This window comes from Pan troglodytes, chromosome 2 (assembly GCF_028858775.2).
Source record: "Pan troglodytes isolate AG18354 chromosome 2, NHGRI_mPanTro3-v2.0_pri, whole genome shotgun sequence".
In the NCBI taxonomy this organism is placed as follows: domain Eukaryota; kingdom Metazoa; phylum Chordata; class Mammalia; order Primates; family Hominidae; genus Pan; species Pan troglodytes.
Genome location: NC_086015.1, coordinates 124241034 through 124260839, shown reverse-complemented (window position 1 = coordinate 124260839; position 19806 = coordinate 124241034). Strand labels below are relative to the sequence as shown.

At 34.8% G+C, this 19806-nt stretch overlaps 1 protein-coding gene across 4 annotated transcripts in view; it reads right to left on the bottom strand.

Annotated features, from left to right (window-relative positions):
• STXBP5L (syntaxin binding protein 5L) overlaps positions 1-19806 on the bottom strand; it is a 507599-nt gene that overhangs the window by 452560 nt on the left and 35233 nt on the right. For all 4 annotated transcript variants that reach the window (XM_516678.8, XM_024355609.3, XM_024355610.3 and 1 more), the window contains exon 3: positions 8762-8859. In XM_516678.8, coding sequence (XP_516678.3) covers positions 8762-8859 — 98 coding nt within the window. The remainder of the gene's footprint in view (positions 1-8761; positions 8860-19806) is intronic.

Here is a 19806-nt window from a genome sequence, read left to right as displayed (position 1 = left end):
TTTATGAGGTCAATATTATCCCGATACAAAAGCCTGGCAGAGACACAACAATAAAAGAGAATTTTAGACCACTGTCCCTGATGAATATTGCTGCAAAAATCCTCAATAAAATACTGGCAAACCAAATCCAGCAGCACATCAAAAAGCTTATCCACCACGATCAAGTCAGCTTCATCCCTGGGATGCAAGGCTGGTTCAACATATGCAAATCAATAAACATAATCCATCAAATAAACAGAACAAATGACAAAAACCACATGATTATCTCAATAGATGCAGAAAAGGCCTTTGACAAAATTCAACACCCTTTCATGCTAAAAACTCTCAATAAACTAGGTATTGATGGCAAATATCTCAAAATAATAAGAGCTATTTATGACATACACACTGCCAATATCATACTGAATGGGCAAAAACTGGAAGCATTCCCTTTGAAAACTGGTACAAGACAGAGATGCCCTTTCTCACTATTCCTATTCAACATAATGTTGGAAGTTCTGGCCAGGGCAATCAAACAAGAGAAAGAAATAAAGGGCATTCAATTGGGAAAAGAGGAAGTCAAATTGTCCCTGTTTGCAGATGACATGATTGTATATTTAGAAAACCCCATCGCCTCAGCCCAAAATCTCCTTAAGCTGATAAGCAACTTCAGCAAAGTCTCAGGATACAAAATAAATCTGCAAAAATCAAAAGCATTCTTATACACCATTAACAGACAAACAGAGAGCCAAATCATGAGTGAACTCCCATTTACAATGGCTACAAAGAGAATAAAATACCTAGGAATCCAACTTACAAGGGATGTGAAGGACTTCTTGAAGAACTACAAAACACTGCTCAATGAAATAAAAGAGGACACAAACAAATGGAAGAATATTCCATGATCATGGATAGGAAGAATCAATATCGTGAAAATGGCTATACCGCCCAAGGTAATTTATAGATTCAATGCCATCCCCATCAAGCTACCAATGACTTTCTTCACAGAACTGGAAAAACTATTTAAAGTTCATATGGAACCAAAAAAGGGCCTGCATTGCCAAGACAATTCTAAGCAAAATGAACAAAGCTGGAGGCATCATGCTACCTGACTTCAAACTATACTACAAGGCTACAGTAAGCAAAACAGCATGGTACTGGTACCAAAACAGAGATATAGATCAATGGAACAGAACAGAGGCCTCAGAAATAATGCCACACATCTACAACCATCTGATCTTTGACAAACCTGACAAAAACACGAAATGGGGAAAGGATTCCCTATTTAATAAATGATGCTGGGAAAACTGGCTAGCCATATGTAGAAAGCTGAAACTGGATCCCTTCCTTACACCTTATACAAAAATTAATTCAAGATGGATTAAAGACTTACATGTGAGACCTAAAACCATAAAAACCCTAGAAGAAAACCTAGGCAATACCATTCAGGTCATAGGCATGGGCAAGGAATTCATGACTAAAACACCAAAAGCAATGGCAACAAAAGCCAAAATTGACAAATGGGATCTAATTAAACTAAAGAGCTTCTACACAGCAAAAGAAACTACCATCAGAATGAACAGGGAACCTATAGAATGGAAGAAAAATTTTGCAATCTACCTATCTGACAAAGGGCTAACATCCAGAATCTACAAAGAACTCAAACAAATATACAAGAGAAAAACGAACAACCCCATCGAAAAGTGGGCAAAGGATATGAACAGACACTTCTCAAAAGAAGACATTTATGCAGCCAAAAGACACATGAAAAAATGCTCATCATCACTGGTCATCAGAGAAATGAAATTCAAAACCACAATGAGATACCATCTCATGCCAGTTAGAATGGCAATCATTAAAAAGTCAGGAAACAGCAGATGTTGGGGAGGATGTGGAGAAATAGGAATGCATTTACACTGTTGGTGGGAGTGTAAACTAGTTCAACTATTGTGGAAGACAGTGTGGCGATTCCTCAAGGATCTAGAACTACAAGTACCTTTTGACCCAGCCATCCCATTACTGGGTATAGACCCAAAGGATTATCAATCATGCTACTATAAAGACACATGCACACGTATGTTTACGGTGGCACTATTCACAACAGCAAAGACTTGGAAGCATCCCAAATGTCCATCAATGATAGACTGGATTAAGAAAATATGGCACATATACACCATGGAATACTATGTAGCCATAAAAAAGGATGAGTTCTAGCCCTTCGCAGGGACATGGATGAAGCTGGAAACCATCATTCTCAGCAAACTATCGCAAGGACAGAAAACCAAACACTGCGTGTTCTCACTCATAGATGGGAATTGAACAATGAGATCACTCACACACAGGGCGGGGAACATCACACACTGGGGCCTCGTTGGGGGACGAGGGCTGGGGGAGGGATAGCATTAGGAGAAATAACTAATGTAAATGATGAGTTGATGGGTGCAGCTACAAACATGGTACACGTATACCTATGTATCAAACCTGCACGTTGTGCACATGTACCCTAGAACTTAAAGCATAATTTTAAAAAACAAAACAAAAAAAAGAAAGACTAAAGTATAGCCTCTAATTGACCTCAGTGAACAAAGAGATGTATCACGGGGAAAAAAAAAAAAACTAAATAAAATCAAAAACTAAAAAGGAGATATTATATTTCATACCACAGAAATACAAAGGCTCATTAGAAACTATTACGAACAACGATGCACCAACAAATTTTAAAACTTCAAAGAAATTGATAAATTTCTAGACATATACAACCTACCAAGATTGAAATATGAAGAAATAGAAATCCTGAACAGATCAATAATGAGTAATAAGATTTAAACAGTAATTTTAAAAAAATCTTTCACCAAAGAAAATCCCAAGACCTGATAGTATCATGGCTGAATTCCTTTTTTTTTTATTATACTTTAAGTTTTAGGGTACATGTGCACAATGTGCAGGTTTGTTACATATGTATACATGTGCCATGCTGGTGTGCTGCACCCATTAACTCGTCATTTACATTACATATATCTCCTAATGCTATCCCTCCCCCCTGCCCCCACCCCACAACAGGCCCCAGGGTGTGATGTTCCCCTTCCTGTGTCCAAGTGTTCTCATTGTTCAATTCCCACCTATGAGTGAGAACACGCGGTATTTGGTTTTTTTGTCCTTGCCATAGTTTGCCGAGAATGATGGTTTCCAACTTCATCCATGTCCCTACAAAGGACATGAACTCATCCTTCTTTATGGCAGCATAGTATTCCCTGGTGTATATGTGTCATATATTCTTAATCCAGTCTATCATTGATGGACATTTGGGTTGGTTCCGAGTCTTTGCTATTATGAATAGTGCCACAATAAACATACGTGTGCATGTGTTTTTATAGCAGCATGATTTATACTCCTTTCAGTATATACCCCGTAATGGGATGGCCAGGTCAAATGGTATTTCTAGTTCTAGATCCCTGAGGAATCACCACACTGACTTCCACAATGGTTGAACTAGTTTACAGTCCCAACAACAGTGTAAAAGTGTTCCTATTTCTCCACATCCTCTCCAGCACCTGTTGTTTCCTGACTTTTTAATGATTGCCATTCTAACTGGTGTGAGATGGTATCTCATTGTGGTTTTGATTTGTATTTCTCTGTTTGCCAGTGATGATGAGCATTTTTTTCATGTATCTTTTGGCTGCATAAATGTCTTCTTTTGAGAAGTGTCTGTTCATATCCTTTGCCCACTTTTCGATGGGGTTGTTTGTTTTTTTCTTGTAAATTTTTGTTTGAGTTCTTTGTAGATTCTGGATATTAGCCCTTTGTCAGATAGGTAGATTGCAAAAATTTTCTTCCATTCTATAGGTTGCCTGTTCATTCTGATGGTAGTTTCTTTTGCTGTGTAGAAGCTCTTTAGTTTAATTAGATCCCATTTGTCAATTTTGGCTTTTGTTGCCATTGCTTTTGGTGTTTTAGTCATGAAGTCCTTGCCCATGCCTATGTGCTGAATGGTATTGCCTAGGTTTTCTTCTAGGGTTTTTATGGTTTTAGGTCTCACATTTAATTCTTTAATCCATCTTGAATTAATTTTTGTATAAGGTGTAAGGAAGGGATCCAGTTTCAGCTTTCTACATATGGCTAGCCAGTTTTCCCAGAACCATTTATTAAATAGGGAATCCTTTCCCCATTTCTTGTTTTTGTCAGGTTTGTCAAAGATCAGATGGTTGTAGATGTGTGGCATTATTTCTGAGGCCTCTGTTCTGTTCCATTGGCCTATATCTCTGTTTTGGTACCAGTACCATGCTGTTTTGCTTACTGTAGCCTTGTAGTATAGTTTGAAGTCAGGTAGCATGATGCCTCCAGCTTTGTTCTTTTGGCTTAGGATTGACTTGGCAATGTGGGATCTTTTTTGGTTCCATATGAACTTTAAAGTAGTTTTTTCCAGTTCTGTGAAGAAAGTCATTGGTAGCTTGATGGGGATGGCATTGAATCTATAAATTACCTTGAGCAGTATGGCCAGTTTCAAGACATTGATTCTTCCTATCCATGAGCATGGAATGCTCTTCCATTTGTTTGTATCCTCTTTAATTTCACTGAGCAGTGGTTTGTAGTTCTCCTTGAAGAGGTCCTTCACATCCCTTGTAAGTTGGATTCCTAGGTATTTTATTCTCTTTGAAGCAATTGTGAATGGGAGTTCACTCATGATTTGGCTCTCTGTCTGTTTTTGGTGTATAAGAATGCTTGTGATTTTTGCACATTGATTTTGTATCCTGAGACTTTGCTGAAGTTGCTTATCAGCTTATGGAGATTTTGGGCTGAGATGATGGGGATTTCTAGATATACAATCATGTCATCTGCAAACAGGGAAAATTTGAATTCCTCTTTTCCTAATTGAATACTCTTTATTTCCTTCTCCTGCCTAATTGCCCTGGCCAGAACTTCCAACACTATGTTGAATAGGAGTGGTGAGAGAGGGCATCCCTGTCTTGTGCCAGTTTTCAAAGGGAATGCTTCCAGTTTTTGCCCATTCAGTATGATATTGGCTGTGGGTTTGTCATAGATAGCTCTTATTATTTTGAGATACGTCCCATCAATACCTAATTTATTGAGAGTTTTTAGCATGAAGGGCTGTTGAATTTTGTCAAAGGCCTTTTCTGCATCTATTGAGATAATCATGTGGTTTTTGTCTTTGGTTCTGTTTATATGCTGGATTACATTTATTGATTTGCATATGTTGAACCAGCCTTGCATCCCAGGGATGAAGCCCACTTGATCATGGTGGATAAGCTTTTTGATATGTTGCTGGATGCGGTTTGCCAGTATTATATTGAGGATTTTTGCATTGATCTTCATCAGGGATACTGGTCTAAAATTCTCTTTTTTTGTTGTGTCTCTGTCGGGCTTTGGTATCAGGATGATGCTGGCCTGATAAAATGAGTTAGGGAGGATTCCCTATTTTTCTATTGATTGGAATAGTTTCAGAAGGAATGGTACCAGCTCCTCCTTGTACCTCTGGTAGAATTTGGCTGTGAATCCATCTGGTCCTGGACTTTTTTTGGTTGGTAAGCTATTAATTATTGCCTCAATTTCAGATCCTGTTATTGGTGTATTCAGAGATTCAATTTCTTCCTGGTTTAGTCTTGGGAGGGTGTATGTGTCCAGGAATTTATCCATTTCTTCTAGATTTTCTAGTTTATTTACATAGAGTTGTTTATAGTATTCTGTGATGGTAGTTTGTATTTCTGCAGGATCGGTGGTGATATCCCCTTCATCACTTTTTATTGTGTCTATTTGATTCTTCTCCCTTTTCTTCTTTATTAGTCTTGCTAGCGGTCTATCAATTTTGTTGATCTTTTCAAAAAACCAGCTCCTGGATTCGTTGATTTTTTGAAAGGTTTTTTGTGTCTCTATCTCCTTCAGTTCTGCTCTGATCTTAGTTATTTCTTGTCTCTGCTAGCTTTTGAATGTGTTTACTCTTGCTTCTCTAGTTCTTTTAATTGTGATGTTAAGGCATCAATTTTAGATCTTTCCTGCTTTCTCTTGTGGGCATTTAGTGCTATAAATTTCCCTCTACACACTGCTTTAAATGTTTCCCAGAGATCCTGGTATGTTGTATCTTTGTTCTCGTTGGTTTCAAAGAACATCTTTATTGCTACCTTCATTTCGTTATGTACTCAGTAGTCATTCAGAAGTCTACCAAACATTTAAAGAACTAATACTACTTCTACTCAAACTCTTAAGAAAAAAATTGAAAAGCGGGGAATACTTTCAATCTCATCTATGAGGCCGGCATTATCCTAATACCAAAACCAACAAAGACAGAACAAAAAAGAACACTACAAGCCAATATCCTCGATAAACCTAGATGCAAAAATCCTCAACAAAATACTCACAAATCAATTTCAACAAGAAAACATATTTTTTAAAAATCACTTATCATTATCAAGTGGGAATCATCTCAGGAATTCATGAATGGTTCAGCATATGCAAATCAATAAATATCATATATCACAGTAACATAATCAATAACAAAAACTATCCGATCATTTCAATAAGTGCTGAAAATTCATCTAATTTCAAATTTCACACTATCTGGTTTCCAATCTACAAAGCTACAGTAAATAAAAACAGTGTAGTAGTAACATAGAAACATACCTATAGATCAGTGGAATAGAATAGGAGAGCCCACAAACAAACCCTAACATGTATGATCACATAATTTTTTGACAAGGGTGCCAGTACCATTCAATGGAGAAGATAGTCTTGTCAACAAATGGTTCTGGGAAAATGGGATATCCACATGCCAAATAGTGAGATTAGACCCTTTTACTATATACAAAAATTCACTCAGAAATGGATAAAAGGCCCAAATGTAAAACCTAAAACTATAAAACTCTTAGAAGAAAACAGGGTAAAAGCTTCATTCCATTGGATTTGGTAAAGATTTCTTACATATGACACCAAAGCACAGGCAACAAAAGAAAAAAATAGCCAACTTGAACTTCATTAAAATTTAAAATATTTGCATCAAAGGGCAATTACTATTGGTGAAAATGTAAACCAGTATAGCTGCTATGAGAAACAGAATGACAGTTCCTCAAAAAATTAAAAATACAATTATCATATGATCCAGCAATTCTTCTTCTGGATATATACCCAAAAGAACTAAAAGCAACATTTCAAAGAGATATTTGTACACCCATGTTCATAGCAATATTATTCATAATAGCTAAAACATGGAAAAAACAAGTGCCCATAAATTAACGAACAGATATCAAAATGTGATATATACATACAATGAAATATTATTCAGTCTTAAAAAGGAAGGAAGTTCTCACATATGCTTCAACATGGATAAACGTTGAGGACATTATGCTGAATGAAATAAGCCAGTCACAAAAAAGAAGAATACTGTATGCTTTCACTTATATAAGTTACCTAGAGTAGTAAAAATTATAGAAACAGAAAGCAGAATGGTGGTTTCCAGGGGCTAGAAGAAGAGGGACATGGAGAGTTATAATTTAATGGGTGTAGAGTTTCAGTTTTACAAAGTGAAAGATTTACAGAAAAGGATGGTGATGATGGTTGCATAATATAAATGTATTTAATAACACTGAATGGTACACTAAAAAAATTAAAACTAAAATATCTAATTACCACATGACCCTTCAGTTGTACTCCTGGGCATTTACACCAGAGAAACAAAAACTTAGGTTCACACAAAAATATGTACACAGATGATCATAGTTGTTTAGTAAGAATAGCCAAAAACCAGAAACAAGTCAAATTTCTTTGAATAGGTGAATGGCTACACTGTGGTACATCTATACCATGGAATATTATCCAATTCAGTATAAAGGAATAAACTACTGATACATGCAACAATATGAATGAATCTTCAGAGAGTTATACTGAGTGAAAATGGCCAATCGCCAAAAATTATAAACTGTATGATTCCATTTATATAACATTTTTGAAGTGGCAAAATTATTGAAATGAAAAACAAATTAGTGGTTGTTAGGGGTCAAGGATGGGGTTGGAGGGACAAGGTGTGACCATAGAAGAGCAATATGAAGAATCCTTGTGGTGATAGAAATGTTTTGTATCTTGATTGTATAATGTCAATATCCTGGTTGTGATATTACACTATAGTTTTCTAAGATGCTACAATTGGAGCAAAGTAGGTGAAAGAATATGGATATCTCTGTATTATTTCTTATAACTACATGTGCATCTACAATTAATTATCTCAAAATAAAAAGTTTAATTTTAAAAAACAAGATGACACTAAAGTAGAATTTGGGAGGAAATTTATAGTACTATAGGCACATATTAGAAAAGAAGAAAGTTCTCAAATTAATTAACTGTTTCCACTTGAAAAACTAGAGAAAGAAGATCAAATTAAACCCCAGGTAAGCAAAAGCAAAGAAATTTAAGTGATCAAAGCAGAATTCAATGAAATCGAATATAGAAACACAATAAAGAAGAGCAATGCACCCAAAAGTTGATTCTTTGTGAGAATCATGAGAATCAATACAATTGATAAACTTCTAGGCAGATGGATAAGGAAAAAAGAGAAGATACAAATTACAAATAACAGGAGTTAAAGAAGAGACATCAATACTGATCTCAAAGACATTAAAAATATGCCAATAAATTTGAAAGTGCAGATTTTTCACAATAGTTACTCATTTCTTAAAAAATAATAAACTTTATTTGGTCATAAATATTTATCTTACCTGAATATTTAAAGAAATGTAATTGGCATTACTGTGGCAGATAATGAACCAAAATTTAAGGATACATTCGTATAGCACCTGTTCTCGTCCCAATAGCCAAGATTTTCTGAACTGGATCAAAGGCTAATGCTGTGGGCTGATGAGGAAAACCATGCCGAACTGTCTGAAAGAGAGCAAATAATACCAATAAGTCTCTAGGGAAATAAAAATTACAATCACAAGATACCATTATATAGCCACCAGAATGTCTAAAATTAGTTTAAAGGAAAAAAAAAAAGCTACCACCAAACATTAACACAGAGATGGAGTAACCTAAACTCATACATTGCTGATGGGAGTGTAAAATGATACAAACACTTTTTTAAAATATCTTGCAGTTTCTTATAAAACTAAATATACATCTGTCTTACAATCTAGCAATTCCACTCCTATGCATATATTCAGGAAAATTAAAAGCATATGTTCATAAAATGATTTGTATAAGTAAGACCCTACCAGCTGTATTCAAAATAGTAAAAATCTGGAAACAGCCCAGGTGTCCAACAAAAGAATTAAAAAAACAAACTGTGATATGATATAATCATACAATGGAATACTACTCAACAATTAAAAGACACAAACTACTGATAGATGCAACAACACAAATGATTCTCAAAAAAAACTATGCTAAGAAGCCATACACAAAAAAGTTTATAAAATCAGAACAGTAGTTGTCTTGAAGAGTTATTGATTGGGAAGGAATATGAAGAAACTTTTTTGAGTAAAGATGTAATATTCTGTATTTTCATAGCAATTTGGATTACACAAGCATATACATTAGTTAAAACTCATAAAATGGTACAATAAAATTTGTGATTTCTCTGCATATAAATTACACCTAAAAAAAGTTAAGAAATTATTAGAAACAAATATTAAAATCTATTCAATGTTATGTATACGGAGGTGTTAAAGGGTAAAGTATACTGACATCTGCAACTTGAAAATGCATCCACAAAATAATATAGATACCTGGGTGGACAGATGGATAGATAGATACATGATAAGTGAATGATAACTGTCAAATATTAGTGGTAAGAATATACATATGAGTGAGTGTTCACAATATAATTCTTTCAACTTTTCTTTCTGTTCCTGCCTTATACATCTAATAAATGGCATGTATAAAAAACCTACATCATAAAAATTAGTGAAAGAATCAATGTTTTCCTTCTAAGGTTAGGAATCAAACAAGTATTTCCACTCTATCCACCTCTATTCAATATTGTACTGAAGGTTCTATCCCATCCAGAGCAATTAGACAAGAAAAAGAAGTAAGACACATCCAGATAGGAAGGAAGAACTAAAACTATCTGCAAGGAACACAATTTTGTATAAATGCAATCCTAAGAAATACACTAAAAAATTATTAGAACTAATAAAGGAGCTCTGCAAGCTAAAGTTACAAAATTAATGTAAAAAACTCAATTGTGGGCTAGGCACAGTGGCCCATGTCTGTAATATCAGCACTTTGGGAGGCCAAAGCAGGAGGATTGCTTGAGTTCAGGAGTTCAAAACCAACCTGGGCAATATTACAAGACCCCATCTCTACAAAAAAAAAAAAAAGGAAAAATTCATCAGGCATGATGGCGCACACCTGCAGTCCCAGCTACTCAGGAGGCTAAGGCAGAAGGATCACTTGAGCCCAGGAGGTTGAAACTGCAGTGAGCCATGATCATGCCACTACGCCCCAGCCTGAACAACAGAACAAGACCTCATCTCAAAAAAAAAAAAAAAAAAAAAAGTCAATTGTGAGATCTTTCAAGGCTATTGGAGCTACTGGCAAAAAATTACTGTATAGATTTCCACTGCTGCTTATTTATAATGAGTAGTTTTCCCCACTCCAAGTTTATATTTCATATCATATTTGTTCAACAGCTCTTTAAGTGAATCTATTTCAAGCATGTCTGTAAGATCCATTTCTTGTTAGAACAATGCCTGATAATTGCTTAGAAACTATATGGAAAATGGGCTGGGTGCAGTGACTTGCACCTGTAATCCCAGCACTTTGGGAGGTCAAGGCAGATGGATCACTTGAGCCCAGGAGTTCGATACCACCCTGGGCAAGATAGAGAGATCTTGTCTCTATTAAAAAAAAAAAAATTAGCTGGGCATGGTGGTGCATGCCTATAGTCCCAGATACTCTGCAGGCTTAGATAGGAGGATCACTTGAGCCTGGGAGGTTGAGGCTGCAGTAAGCCATGATCACACCACTGTACTCCAGCCTGGGTGACAGGGTACAAAAGAAACTATATGGGAAAAATTTTAAAAATTGTACACACCCTTATTCATTGACCAAGGATATTGTTTATTGATAAGGGCATAGGGTACTTTATATAGTTGCATGATCAAGCATCCATCGATGCCAAAAGAAGAAAAATGACATTAATTGTTGTCAGAACTATAGAAACGGTGAGTTGAAGTCACTGCTTCAAAGTGTTTTTATGAAGATAAATGTCTTGATTCACCATGTTGCAAAATCACGATTATAAATCCAGTGCTTTACCATTAGGCTATAATAAAGGCTTTTATGAGGACTTAAAAGTGAAATATTAAAAAAAAAAGTCAATTGTATTCCTGCATACTAACAATAAACTATCCAAAAATAAAATAAAGAACCCCATTTATAATAAGTAGAATCCAAAGGAATAAAATACATAGGAATAAAATGAACAAAAGAAGTGCAAAATTTGTACTCTGAAAACTACACAATATTCTTTTAAAAATTAAAGATCTAAATAAAAGTCATCCCAGATATCTATAGATTAAACATTAATGTGGCAATACTCTCCGAATTGATATTAAAATCAATGCAATCTCTGTCAAAATCCCAGCTGGCTTTTTTGCAAAAATTGACAAACTAGCATTAGCTATATCTCCCAATGCTATCCCTCCCCCCTCCCCCCACCCCACAACAGTCCCCAGAATGTGATGTTCCCCTTCCTGTATCCATGTGTTCTCACTGTTCAATTCCCACCTATGAGTGAGAATATGCGGTGTTTGGTTTTTTGTTCTTGCGATAGTTTACTGAGAATGATGATTTCCAGTTTCATCCATGTCCCTACAAAGGACATGAACTCATCATTTTTTATGGCTGCATATATTCCATGGTGTATATGTGCCACATTTTCTTAATCCAGTCTATCATTGTTGGACATTTGGGTTGGTTCCAAGTCTTTGCTATTGTGAATAGTGCCGCAATAAACATACGTGTGCATGTGTCTTTATAGCAGCATGATTTATACTCCTTTCGGTATATACCCCATAATGGGATGGCTGGGTCAAATGGTATTTCTAGTTCTAGATCCCTGAGGAATCGCCACACTGACTTCCACAATGGTTGAACTAGTTTACAGTCCCAACAACAGTGTAAAAGTGTTTCTATTTCTCCACATCCTCTCCGGCACCTGTTGTTTCCTGACTTTTTAATGATTGCCATTCTAACTGGTGTGAGATGATATCTCATTGTGGTTCTGATTTGCATTTCTCCGATGGCCAGTGATGGTGAGCATTTTTTCATGTGTTTTTTGGCTGCATAAATGTCTTCTTTTGAGAAGTGTCTGTTCATGTCCTTCGGCCACTTTTTGATGGGGTTGTTTGTTTTTTTCTTGTAAATTTGTTTGAGTTCATTGTAGATTCTGGATATTAGCCCTTTGTCAGATGAGTAGGTTGCGAAAATTTTCTCCCATTTTTGTGGGTTGCCTGTTCACTCTGATGGTAGTTTCTTTTGCTGTGCAGTAGCTCTTTAGTTTAATTAGATCCCATTTGTCAATTTTGGCTTTTGTTGCCATTGCTTTTGGTGTTTTAGACATGAAGTCCTTGCCCGTGCCTATGTCCTGAATGGTAATGCCTAGGTTTTCTTCTACGGTTTTTATGGTTTTAGGTCTAATGTTTAAGTCTTTAATCCCTCTTGAATTGATTTTTGTGTAAGGTGTAAGGAAGGGATCCAGTTTCAGCTTTCTACATATGGCTAGCCAGTTTTTCCAGCACCATTTATTAAATAGGGAATCCTTTCCCCATTGCTTGTTTTTCTCAGGTTTGTCAAAGATCAGATAGTTGTAGATATGCGGCATTATTTCTGAGGCTCTGTTCTGTTCCATTGATCTATATCTGTTTTGGTACCAGTACCATGCTGTTTTGCTTACTGTAGCCTTGTAGTATAGTTTGAAGTCAGGTAGCATGATGCCTCCAGCTTTGTTCTTTTGGCTTAGGATTGACTTGGTGATGCCGGTTCTTTTTTGGTTCCATATGAACTTTAAAGTAGTTTTTCCCAATTCTGTGAAGAAAGTCATTGGTAGCTTGATGGGGATGGCATTGAATCTATAAATTACTTTGGGCAGTATGGCCATTTTCACGATATTGATTCTTCCTACCCATGAGCATGGAATGTTCTTCCATTTGTTTGTATCCTCTTTTATTTCATTGAGCAGTGGGTGCAGCGCACCAGCATGTCTCATGTATACATATGTAACTAACCTACACATTGTGCACATGTACCCTAAAACTTAAAGTATAATAAAAAAAATTGACAAACTAATCCTAAAATTTATATAGATATCCAAGAGACTCATAATAACAAAACAATCTTGAAAGAGAACAAAGTTAGATAACTCACATTTTTCTATTTCAAAACTTATACAAACCAAAAGTAATCAAGAAAATAAGGTATTGGCATAAGGATAGACATATAGATTAATGGAACGGAAATGAGATTCCAGAAATAAATCCTCACATTTTCAGTCCATTGATTTTCGAAAAGAGTGCCAAGACAATTCATTGAGAAAAGACTAATCCTTTCAGCAAATGGTGCTGTAGCAACTCTATACACACATGTAAAAGAATCAAGTTAAATCCCTTACTTATAACATACACAAAAATTAACTCAAAATGGATCATACGTTTAAATATAAAAGTCAAAGCTATAAAACTCTAAGAATAAAGAAATCTGTTTAAATCTTAGTGACTTCAATTAGGTAATTTTTTTTAAATTATTTTTTAATTGACAAAAATTATAAATGTTTATGGTTAGAACATGGTGTTTTGATGTATGTCTATGCTGTGGAAAGGTAGACAATGGTTTCTTAAATAAAACACCAAAAACACAAGCAATGAAACAAAAAACAGACATATTGAACTCTGTCCAAAGCAAAAACTTATGCGCTATAAAGGACACCATCAAAGACAGTTAAAGAAAACAAATCTGGAGGCATTACATTATCTGACTTCAAACTATACTACAAGGCTATAGTTACCAAAACAGCATGGTACTGGTATAAAAATAGGCATGTAGACAAATGGAACAGAATAAAGAACCCAGAAATACAGCTGAATATTTTGACAAGGTATTTGACCTTCAACAAAGCAACCAAAAATATAAGGTAGGGAAAGGACACCCTATTTAACAAATGGTGCTGGGATAATTGGCAAGCCACATGTAGAAGAATCAAAGTGGATCCTCATCTCTCACTTTATACAAAAATCACCTCAAGGTGGATCAAAGTCTTAAATCTAAGACCTGAAACCATAAAAATCCTAGAAGATAACATTGGAAAAACTCTTCTAGACATTGGCTTAGGCAAAGAGTTCATGACCAAGAACCCAAAAGCAAATGCAACAAAAACAAACATAAATAAATGGGACCTAATTAAACTAAAAAGCTTCTGCACAGCAAAAGAAATAATCAGCAGAGTAAACAGACAACCCACAGAATGGGAGAAAATATTCACAAACTATGCATCTGACAAACAACTAATATCCAGAATCTACAAGAAACTCAAAACAAATCAGCAAAAAATAAAAATAAAAATATAATAATCCCATGAAAAATTGGGCAAAGGACATGAATAGACAATTCTCAAAAGAAGATATACAAATGGTCAACAAACATGAAAAATGCTCAACACCATTAATTATCAAGAAAATGCAAATTAAAACCACAATGAGATACCACCTTACTCCTGCAAGACTGACCATAATTTAAAAATCAAAAAATAATAGATGTTGGCGTGGATGTGGTGAAAAGTGAACACTTACACTGCTGGTGGGAATATAAACTAGTACAAATCCTATGGGAAACAGTATAGATATTCCTTAAAGAGCTAAAAGTAGAACTACCATTTGATCCAGCAATCCCACCATTGGATATCTACTCAGAAGAAAAAAAAATCATTATATGAAAAAGACACATGCACAGGCATGCTTATAGCTGCACAATTTCCAATCGCAGAAAAATATGGAACCAGCCTAAATGCCCATCAACCAATGAGTGAATAAAGAGAATGTGGTATATATACACCATAAAATACTACTCTGTCATAAAAAGGAATGAAATAATAGCATTTACAGAAACCTGGGTGGAGTTGGAGACCATTATTCTAAGTTAAGTAACTCAGGAATGAAAAACCAAATATTATATGTTCTCACATATAAGTAAGAGCTAACCTATGAGGACACAAAGGCATAAGAATGACATAATGGATTTGGGGGGCTCAGGAGGAAGGGTGGGAGTTGGGTGAGAGTTAAAAACTACACATTGGGTACAGTGTACACTGCTCAGGTGATGGGTGCCAAAAATCTCAGAAATTAGCACTAAAGTAGTTATCTATGTAACCAAAAACCACCTGTTCCCCAAAAACTATTGAAATAAAAATGGGAAAGGATAATCCACAGAATGGGAAAATAATTTGCAAATCAAATATCTGAAAAAGAACTTAATCCAGAATATATAAAGAACCCTTAAAATTCAATAAAAAGACAAATAACCTAAATTTAAAATGGGCAAAGGATCTTAACAGACATTTATTATATAATAAATAAATAATATATATAAATGGCCAATAAACACTGAAAGATCCTCAACATCATTAGCCATTAGGGAACTGTAAATCATATCAACAAGATACAACTGTGCACCCACTAGGATAACTATAATAAAAAACAGATATATTAACACATGTTGATAAAGATGTAAAGAAATTGGAGCCCTAATACATTGCTGTTAGAAATGTAAAATAATGCAGGCTCTTTGGAAAATAGATTGGTAGTTCCTCAATATATGAAATACAGAGTTACCATATGATTCAGCAATTCTGCTCCTGGGCATAAACCCAAGAGAAATGAAAACATAAATATAAACAAAGCTCTTGTAATGTTCATAGCAGCATTATTCATAGCAGCCAAAAAGAAACAACTCAAATGTCCATCGACTGATGAATAAATAAACAAAATGTGGTATATCCACACAATAGAATATTGTTCATCAATTTTAAAAAATGAAGTACTGATATGTGCTACAACATAGATGAACCTTGAAAATGTTATGCTAACTGAAGAAGCTAGTCACATACTGTATGATTCCATTTACATGAAGTGTATAGAATAGGAAAATCTATAGAAACAGAATTTATATTAGTGGTTGCCTAGGGATGGGGGTTCAGAGTAATAGGAATTGACTGTTAATTAATACAACGTTCCTTTCTGGACTGATGGAAATGTTCTAAAATTGATCGTGGAGGTTGTTGCACAACTCTGTGAACATACCAAACACCACTGAAATGTACACTTTAAATAGGTGAATTGTATGGTGGGTGGGTTATATTTCAATTTGAAGTAAAAGAATTTTTTCTTCTCAAGAACACCAAATCGTATTATGAGACAAAGTATGCAATAAAAAGTTGAGATCAGTTGGGGTACCTAGTTGATTTCAAAAGAATCAAGGACATCAACTGGAATGATATAGATGCAGTAGGAAAAAAGGAGCAAAGAAAATGTAGAACAGAGTTTGAAGACAACTATGTTAAGCTTAAAAAATTCTCAGTTTTAGACAAAGTCAAAAAGTGTTCTTGAAATATTATAATTTATGCTCAGTGAAGTAAGATAATGGTAGCAAAGCTAGTAAAAAAATAAGTGAATTTCTTAATATCTAGCTCTTCTTAATGCTACTTTGCTTTGCTTGTTTTCTTTTGTTCCACTCTCCCTTCAAAATATTACAGGAATGAAGTGGCCAACGTATCAATAGTTACACAAATCTATCTAGATATTTGAAGCAAATAAACATGTAATAGAAAGAATTAGTTACAAATATGTGGGAGGGCTAGTCATACTACCCTGAGTTAAGGAAGTTGCTACCTCTTCTGAGGATGAAATACATAAACCTGTACTCAGTGCTGATATTGCAAGAGGCACTACCAGAAAAAAAATGACTTTTGCTTCCCCTCTACTTTTTAATTTGACGTAAGTGCCTCCCATTGGCAGAATCTAACCAGAACCCAGCTACCAAAAAAATCTGAATATTTTAGTGTAGTTTTAGTTTTAGTTTTCTTAGTATAATTGGGAACACAAAGGGACCAGGATAGAACTAACAGCAGTACTTTGGCAAAGCAGAATTTATATGAGGCCTGATTGTTCAGGCTTAATAGTGTCATAATATGGCAAAATAGCCTCAAAACCACCTGTGACGGGGACTGTCTACTGTTCCCCAATGTCTGCATTTTTCCCTTCTATACTAATAGAAGTTTTAGTTCAGCAGATAACAATCCAGTTAAATACTATATTTATCAGCCTCCACTGCAGGCTAGACCAGATCGTGAACAAAGGAAAACAGAAGAAATTATATATAATATATTCTTAATGGTAAAGGCAAATATTCTATTTTTCTTACCTTCTGACTGATTGGAAAATAGATACAATAGCAGGAGTTAGAACAGCCATCTTAGAATATGAGATGGAAGCCATATGTTGAGGATGGCAGAACAAGATAGAAAGATCTTGTTGGATTATTGACACCGTACAATCATGGAATCAGTTCAAGGTTGCTTTTGATTGGACATATTCATAAAAGAAAGACAAATTTCTATATTGTTTAAGCCACAGTTATTATGGCCTGTTACAGTAGCCTAACTTGCATCCTAATACATACCCCAACCATTCATTTTTAAAAAGAAGTAAATATTAGATCACCAAGTTAATTTATGAGGAATGCTTCCCAGTATTGATCATCAGCCTAAAAAGTGAAAAAAATAAATATGGCTTTTGATTCTAAAGACTTCTAGTGTGCTACCATATTAATGGTTCATGCTGTGAAAGTTGCAGATACCAGAATGAAATCATTTTTTGTAGACCCAAACAAACCAGAGCTGGAAAAGCGAAAAGCTTGAAGGGTTCATGCTTGCATGTCTGAGATAAAGACTGTCTCAAGGACTTTCTAAAACAACTCCAAGAGAAATTCTTTTTTCAGTACTGCTATAATTAATATAAGATCCTCTTGAAAGAACACTTGCCCAGTAATAGCGTTTCTACCAATGAACTGATGCCAACTCTGGCTTTGAGTCTCCAAAACCAATGACCTCTATTTCCAAGCAGTTTATGTGAACTTCTCCTTTTGCCAATACCAGCTTCGCTTTACTCTCGCCTCTTCAGATGCATACGTGGCTTGGCATGGCTATGCATCTCAGGTTAAAAAAAACTTCATTTCTAATTCCCAAATAAATTCAACATATTTGGACATATTTTTCATCTGATTTTTTTGGTTGACATTGCATATATATATCATATTCAAATAATACTGATATGCCAAAGCTATCATTTCTATATTTGAACACAGAACTCCTAGAAGCATTGTACCAGGTTTCACTTAATAATATTAATGTAACCATTGGAAACTACCATGTATAGAAAATAATAATAATACCTATATGTAACAGGGAATAGAATATTCCAATTATGAAGTACATTTATTTTATTTAAAAATTATTCTAGGTAGAAGATTTGCCAGTAAATAGCTATGATTACCTAATATATGCTATGCCTTTTCTGATATTAGGTTACTTGTCGGGTTTTTGGTCTACAGATGTTACACTCTGGGTAAAGTGTGGATTGGGGCATATCATTTCAGATCTTGAATTCAGAAATTGTATATAAACTGTCTCAAAATTTATGCAGTAAGTCATGAATTGATATAATTTGAGATAAAATATCTGTAGTAAGGAACGTGATGGACACAACATATTTTGCCACTTTGGTAAACAAAAGCCAATTATTACTGGAACTATGGAGCAATTCTCATTGTTGAGAAAGGTCCCTCAATTTCAATGATACTTGTTTTCAATAACAGCCAAATCATTTAAACCTTGAGTTTTTTAGGATTATGTGTGTATGTTCACAGCTCTTACCTAAATCTGATGTCATCTTGGGTCACTGAAAGTATTGCTGAATAATTTCCTGCTCTCTTGGATGAAAGAAAAGACTAAGTAAAAGGTCTATAATGCATATGACACCATAGAGTGGCATAACGGTGATAGAAATAACAAGTTCCCATGAAACTCCATCACATTGTGATTCAAAAAAATTAAAAAGTAAGATTGTTCTGTATGCACAAGAGGGGCAAATTACCTGCTCACGTAAACAACCACTGGTCATTGGCGATGGAAGTATTGGTACTAGTTTCTCAGTAAGACTTACAAATCTCTTGAAATAACAAGGAAACTATCACATTCAAAGATCCAAAAGGTAGTTATATTGAATTTTTAAAAGAATAAAGCACTAATCCACTCCCATTTTATATTTGGAAATATATATAATAGAAATGGGATATTTGTTCATTAACTTATTAATTTTTTGAAATTTTATATCTAACTTTTTTCTCTTCTCATGCTAGTTTTATTTTTAACATATTCTATCATGCACATAGTTTAACAAGTCATATAATTCTATAGGACATATTAGGATAATTAAAAGTCATATGTCTCCTTCCCTCTCCCATTTCCTACTTCCCATATGCAACCACTTTTCAATCTTTTTTGCTCTTTATTTTGGTATTTTTACTTAATGTGTCTCAAAATAACATTTTTACATTGCTACTTACTGACTTTTCCAAAGGAAAAAAAAAAGGATTCTCTTTCTCACCTACCCCCATTACACATACAAGCATACTTTCCACATCCCCATCCTCCAAAAAAAAATCCTAACTGTTCAGTCTCTACTAACTACTACTCTTTTACTTTGACACACAAATGTTTTTGTTCCCTGGGGCTAATTTTTTTAAATTTTCTTCATTTCCTTAGTTTTTATGTGCTTA